The 6884-nt window shown below is 24.5% G+C and overlaps 1 protein-coding gene across 1 annotated transcript; it reads left to right on the forward strand.

Moving 5' to 3' along the window:
• The first annotated feature begins 596 nt into the window (after positions 1-596).
• On the forward strand, positions 597-5016 carry LOC127278397 (probable C-mannosyltransferase DPY19L1). The gene is made up of 9 exons (XM_051300110.1): positions 597-813; positions 911-1023; positions 1435-1572; positions 1667-1735; positions 1856-2191; positions 2366-3188; positions 3381-3543; positions 3623-3751; positions 3878-5016. The coding sequence occupies exons 1-9, from the start codon at positions 702-704 to the stop codon at positions 4089-4091; spliced, it is 2097 nt and encodes a 698-aa protein (XP_051156067.1). The 5' UTR covers positions 597-701; the 3' UTR covers positions 4092-5016.
• Positions 5017-6884: the final 1868 nt, after the last annotated feature.

Below are 6884 nucleotides of genomic sequence, written 5' to 3' on the forward strand. Positions count from 1 at the left end.
ATTAAAAATTTATATATTTTTTTTATTACAATTTTTTTATATATAGTACAGCTTTGGTTGCAAATAATAAATATTTTTTTTTTTTTATAAATATAATATAAGTTTAATTATAAAAATTTAAATTTGTAAAATTTTTTATAAATAATTTTCCACCAATTAGTAAATATTTGGTTATTTGAATTTAAAAATCTTCAGTAGGGACCATGTTTACCGACCGTTTTCCAACAATCGGCTTTTATTTTCTACCAAAAGATAGCGGTAGAATTAAGTTTTTCACAATTTATTTAAAATTTTCAATTATTTAAAAAAAAAGGATGAAATAATTAATTACAAAAATTAGCGATTGTTAAATAAAAAATTCATACCTTAAACCCTTAAATTTTTTTTTTGAAAAATATTTTAAACCTACTTTTTTTGATTATTTGTCACGTATATTACTTTAATTATTTATTTATTATTTATATATTAGTTGCAAAAAAATTGAAAACGATTAAATTTTTTTTTTATTTTTAAAAGTGACAACAAATTTTTGAATTTTGAAAAATAAAAAAAAAATTGACACAGGCGCAATGAAGAGAATTTTGAAATAATGATGATGAGAAATTTGAATGAGAATCACTGGTTGAAAATAAAGCTGTACAGGCCGCAGTTATGTACAAATTTTGGAGCATAATAAGTGTTAGTGTATATTTAATTGTCCCATGAATTCAACGAAAGAAATTAAAAATGCAAATTTACCCAATGATAAAAAATCTGAGAATGGAGAAAAAAAGACAGATACAATTTATTATCGATTGGCGGTGACACTGCTTGGTATAACAAAAAATTTATTTTAATTTATTATAAATAAATAATTTCTATTTATATTGGTTTTTTTTGGCATTAATTTTTTTTTTATTTTCATTAACAGCAATAGGCTTTGGATTTCTTCATGGTTGGCATGTATCAACACTTTTTGAAAATGATAGACATTTTTCACATCTTTCCGATATTGAAAGAGAAATGTCATTTAGAACCGAAATGGTAATTAGAATTTATTTAAAAAAAAAAATTATTATTTAACTTTGCCCCAAATAATTAAAATTTAAACTAATTTTTTATATAATTTAACAAAAAAAATTTGTATATATGTCACATAACCTTCAAATGTATTATATAGATAGTATAGAGAAAAATTTACAGAAAAATTAATTATTAATTAAAAATTAATAAAATTTGTAATATGTGATATATTTTTTAAATACGATTTTACTAACATATTCAGCTATTCCGGAAATGGGGATATCCCAAGGATGTCCATGGATAACCCTAGAATATCCATGGATATCCCTAGAATATCCCTCTATTTAATTTAAAATTCTATTTTTTAATTTATTTTTTAACTGTAATTTGCATTTTTAAAATTTTTAAATAAACATTAATATTTTCTTATAGGGAATGTATTACTCATACTATAAAACAATTGCAGAGGCAAATAATATAAGTTCAGGTATTGAAAAACTTTTATCCGACAATATTTCCGAATATCCAAATGTTATTGATGCCACTATGAAATATAGTCTTTTACCAGAGGTTTGTCATTTGAAATTACAAAAATAAAGTCATATTTAAAAACAAAAAATTGTCACATTTTTAAATATACAATAAAAAATAAAAATGTTTCTAGGTTACCGCAGGTTCTCTTTATCATATTGGAAAAGATTTTGGTCTTTTAACAAAAAAACAATGTTGGCAGGTAAATATTATTTTTTATAAATAAGAAATTATATAAAATGGAAAAGAAGCAAAAAAATTATTTGATTCTTTTCCCTTTTATTAAAAAATGCAATTTTTTTATTTAAACATTTTTTTATAGATTGAAAGAGGAGATGAACTTCCTCCAATATTAAGTTGTGAGGGAATGGAGGTACCAATTTATTTTTATCTCGAAATTGTTTGGTTTCATGCAACATTTACTGGTTCAATAATATTTCTCTATGCAACTTATTTAAGTGGTTCTGTTTATGGTGGATTATTAGCAATATTTTCCTTTTTTTACAATCACAATGAATGCACAAGAATTCAATGGACACCACCATTGAGAGAGAGTTTTGCCTATCCTGCATTACTCTATCAAATGTATAGAATAACAGAATTTATAAGAGGACATCGACAAATCAAATCAAAAACTCATAAATTCTATACATATGTTGTAAGTATGTTTTAACGCATGCGCATTTTAAAGTAGGAGTCTAAAGTGGGAGGGGGATTAAGAACGAGACAAACTTATCGTACCGTTTCACTTACTCTCACATCCCCCCACTCCGATTCATTAATACTCTTTTCTATCGAATTATTTAAATAATATAAAAGAAATTTATTTCAGGACATTTTTTTAGCAATGATGTACAGTTTTTATAGTTGGCAATTTTCGCAATTTGTATTTTTCACACAAATTATTATTATACTAATTCTCAAATGGATACGTATAATACCACGTGATTTATCAAGAAAAATTTGCCTCATTCATGGTTTATCGGCATTAACAATAATAATGGATTCAGAAAATACATTATTATCACAATCATTATATTGGTGCCTTTTAATAAATCATATATATTGTGAATTTATTAGCGATAAATTAAAACGTTTTTTTAGTTTAAAAACAATAACATGGAGTGAAATAACATCGACAATTATTGGGACAATATTGACAAAAAAATTTATCATCAAATCAGAAGATGACAATCATATATTTCAATTACTTATGTCAAAATTAACAAATTATAAAAATTTTCATACAATGTTATATACATGTGCGCCTGAATTTGATTTTTTGCAATATGAAACATTTAAGACAATTACAATAACTGTTTTATTGCCAACTGTTATTCTTGCTGGTTTATTAACATTGTATTATTGGTATAGAAATTTTAAAAAGGAAGGTTATCCCGATTGTATTGAACCGGAAATTGCATACAGTGCATTACAATGTGGTGCATTTATTTTAATGGCAATATTTATTATGCGATTGAAATTATTTATGACACCACATTTGTGTATAATTTCTGGATTGGTAGTTGGAAAACGTTATTTGGCAAAATTTGGTATTAAAAGTGAAGCATCACGTGCTGCATTAGTGGCATTAATTTTAGCATTAATGACTTATAATGGAATGCAAAGACTTCAAGAGGAAAGAAGTCATGTTGGTGTGTGTTTTTTTTATTTATAGAATGTAGACGCGCTCTAAAGAAGAAAAAAATTATAGGTTATGTTTATGATTGACTCATACAAATCATAACCTACAAATTTTTACTTCTTCATTTCTTTTAGAGAGTGTCTTATATTTTTAAGTTAATGAAAAAAATTTCATATTAAAATTTTTTTTTTTCTATTTTCAGGTGAATATATGAATATAGAACAAGAAGAATTATTTGAATGGATAAAATTAAAAACACCAAAAAATGCCGTTTTTGCCGGTAAAATGGCATTAATGGCAAATTTAATGTTATCCACTGGTAGACCAATTGTGAATAATCCATATTATGAGAACAAAGAAATGAGGTCTTTAAAAAAAATTTTAATATAATAAAAAAAAATTTTTAATATATAAAAATAAATGGAAAATTATGTAATTTTTCAGAGATCGAACAATGAAAGTCTATGAAATGTTTAGCCGAAAGGAACCTATGGCTGTTTATGAAACTCTGAGAAAACTTCATGTTGATTATATAGTATTAGACGAAAATCTATGTTACGGTTTTGGCAATGTGTAAGTTCTTTTTAATTATTTATTTTTATTTTAATATTATTTGCAATTAAAATAAAATTTTTCAATGTTAAAGAATTAATTTCTTGATTATAAAAATCAATATTTTTTCTCTAAAAAAAAAAATAGAAAACCTGGATGTAGAATGGTGGATTTAATGGATCTATTGGATAATGGAAAGGATAAAAAATTAGGAAAACCACCAGTTTGTCCAATTCTTTATCGAGGCTACAATCATCTTTTTAGAAAAGTTTTTTCCAATCAAAATTATGTCGTTCTAAGTTTGGAATATTCCAAGTATGTTGAAATAAAACCGAAAAAAACAATTACTTATCAATCGTAAACAAAAAAAAAAGAAATTAGAATTTTTCCATAATATTAATTTGCAGAAAATACACAAAATAGTATTATTATTAGTACCACAGCCAATATGCTATATATATATCTTACTCTCTTTATCAATGTTCGCTTCATAATAGAAGAAAATATTATCAACTCCTAAAATTAATTAATCTTTTTTTATTAGACAAAAATTAAAATTTTATTTTTTGTCGAAAAAAATTTTTTAAGTAAAAAAAAAAACTTGTGCAATTTGTGTACATATATACATATCGAATTTAAAAAAAAAATTGTTCATTAATTAATATTTTATTGTTAATTTAATTTGAGATAAATATTTCTAACTAATGGTATAACAAAAAAGAGTTAAAGAGATATTTTCCATGTTGAAGAGATTTAGTTACAAGACTGTTACATATAAATTTTAACTATAGAGAAAAAAAAATATTCTAAACTGTTTATTGGGCAAGGACAATAAATAGATTTATTTTAGAATAATATGCAATTAAATTTACAAGAACAAAAATATGTATAGCAGCTATTATTATTAAAAATTGTCAAGCATTTGAATTTTTCTCAAGTTAGGAACCAAAAAAAAATACTGTAAAAAGATATTTTTACATCTTTTTTTTTTCTAAATATTAATTGCAATTTAAAACAAAAAAATTACTTAAATAAATTATATTTTGTGGCTTGCAAACTTATAATCGAATGCTTTTAAAAGCCGAATAGCGAATAATAATAATAATAATAATAATATTTGTTGCGCTACAAAGAACAAATGAGAGATTTCAAAATACGTGATATGCAATATTTATACTTAATCATGAAAACAACGAAATCTATGTCTATATGTCAAAAAAAGAATAAAAAAATTCTTTTAAACGCCACAACTATTTAACAATTTAAATATATTATAAAAAATGCCACTTAAGTCTATTATTTGATAACAAAAAAATAATGCCTTCAAATAGTAAAATTTTTAATATTGTAACTTTTCTTAAAAATTTTATTCCAAAAATAAAAAATTATTTGATTCAAGTAAAAATTTTAAAAATTTTATAATTAAACATATTTATTTCTTAATTAATTCAAATTAGAAGTGAATATAAAAATTTGTGGTTATTAAAATTTTAGTTAGAAATGCTTTCATTTTATAAAATGCGTAACATCAATGTTAATGTGTATATGTCTATTTTATACATAAATGTAATAATTTAGAATATGAGCAGCTTTTTAAGATATCGTATATTACAATGTGATACTTTTTATTAATTATAGGTATAAGTTAAATGCCAAAAGAATTGTATCTGTAATAAAAAAAATTTCGAAAATATAAATAAACAAATTTAACATGCGTTGAAAATGTTTGAAAAATATTGATAAAAAAAATTGAATTCTCATTCAAATAGTAAACATTTAAGTAATTTATTTGTCAATTTTCAAAAATTCTCGCTAAAATATTTCTGTCCATTATTTATTCGGTCACTTTCAATTTCGGTCAAATAAAAATTCGCCGTTTCTTCATTTGACCGAAATTGGAAACAACCGAATATGGACAGAAAATAAATTGGCGCGAATTTTGAAATTGACAATTTTTAAAATTAATTTCTTTTCTGACTTTTTTCACTTTCAATTTCAGTCGAATTAAAAACTCGCCGATTTTAAGAATCGCAGTTCCTTACTGTTTTTAACCAGTCTTTTATTTTTTTCAAAAAAAAGGAAAATTATACTTTCATTTGAATAATCAACGCAATTTATTCTTGTCATGTATATCTTAAAAATGTGACACATTCTTGAAGAAAATATGTTTACCCTTTCTCCATTCTATACATATACTATTTGTCTATTCTTGATAAATATAAAATCACCAAAAAAAAAATTCAGAAACGTTGGAATCTAACGGAAAATGGTACTATAAAAAAAATGATTTTCATGTCAGAAAAGACAATTTTTATGTTCTATCAATCTTGAGGAATTCTTTATAAATAAAGAAAATGCTAAAAACTTGGGAGTTGTTTCTCCAACTAAAAGTTTATCTGAACCAGCGGTACCTTCACTTAAAGAGTCTTTAGGCTTGAGGTATATACCAACAAAACCACCACATGATCGCACACTATACCTTTTATAATATACCATCAGAGAATAGCAGTGCCTGTTGTTTATACTATATATATACGTTGTACAGGCACGCTGACCCAAATGAATCCTTCCACTATATTTTCCATCGCAAAGTTTCAGTCAGTCCCAGTCCGGGCGGCAATATTGTCGGATCCATTCGGGGATCTGCGCGCCTCCAATATATATATATATATACAAAAAGGATCGAAAATAGAAGCGATATATAGGTTTCAAAGTGAGGAAAATCTCTATCCTTTTTTCTCTCTCTTTCTCTATATACCGGTCCAGTGGATGTGAGAGTGACAAAATAGATTATTAAATTCATATATGTTTATTTAATAAATACTCGAGTTAGGAAAAAGTGCAAAACCTCGTATAGGCCATTGAACCTCCAGTGAATGGGACCCATATTGCAAATAAAAGAACGGAATCGGTCTCAACAATTTATTTCTTTTTTTTTTATTCTTCATCTTCTTCCCAACCATGTAAACCTTGTTATCATTGTTCTGTCACCAATTATAATTATAACTAATTCATCTTAGCTCAGTGAATTGAAAACAAATGGATTCCTCGTGTCAACTTCTTCTATTTCTTCTTAATTCATTTCCTTTATTCTTGTAATTATTATTAGCTAGATTTTAGATATATGGTAACCAACATTCTTTCCAGTTAATTT

The sequence above is a fragment of the Leptopilina boulardi genome, unplaced genomic scaffold (assembly GCF_019393585.1).
Source record: "Leptopilina boulardi isolate dan_hultmark-lab unplaced genomic scaffold, ZJU_Lbou_2.1 LbouV2_202, whole genome shotgun sequence".
Classification (NCBI taxonomy): Eukaryota; Metazoa; Arthropoda; class Insecta; order Hymenoptera; family Figitidae; genus Leptopilina; species Leptopilina boulardi.

Excerpts from the sequence above, each read along its gene's own strand:
- LOC127278397 (XM_051300110.1), top strand. The coding sequence starts at position 702 with ATGAATTCAACGAAAGAAATTAAAAATGCAAATTTACCCAATGATAAA. Across the intron at positions 1,024-1,434 it reads TGTCATTTAGAACCGAAATG|GGAATGTATTACTCATACTA; the intron begins GTAATTAGAATT and ends ATTTTCTTATAG. Across the intron at positions 1,736-1,855 it reads CAAAAAAACAATGTTGGCAG|ATTGAAAGAGGAGATGAACT; the intron begins GTAAATATTATT and ends ATTTTTTTATAG.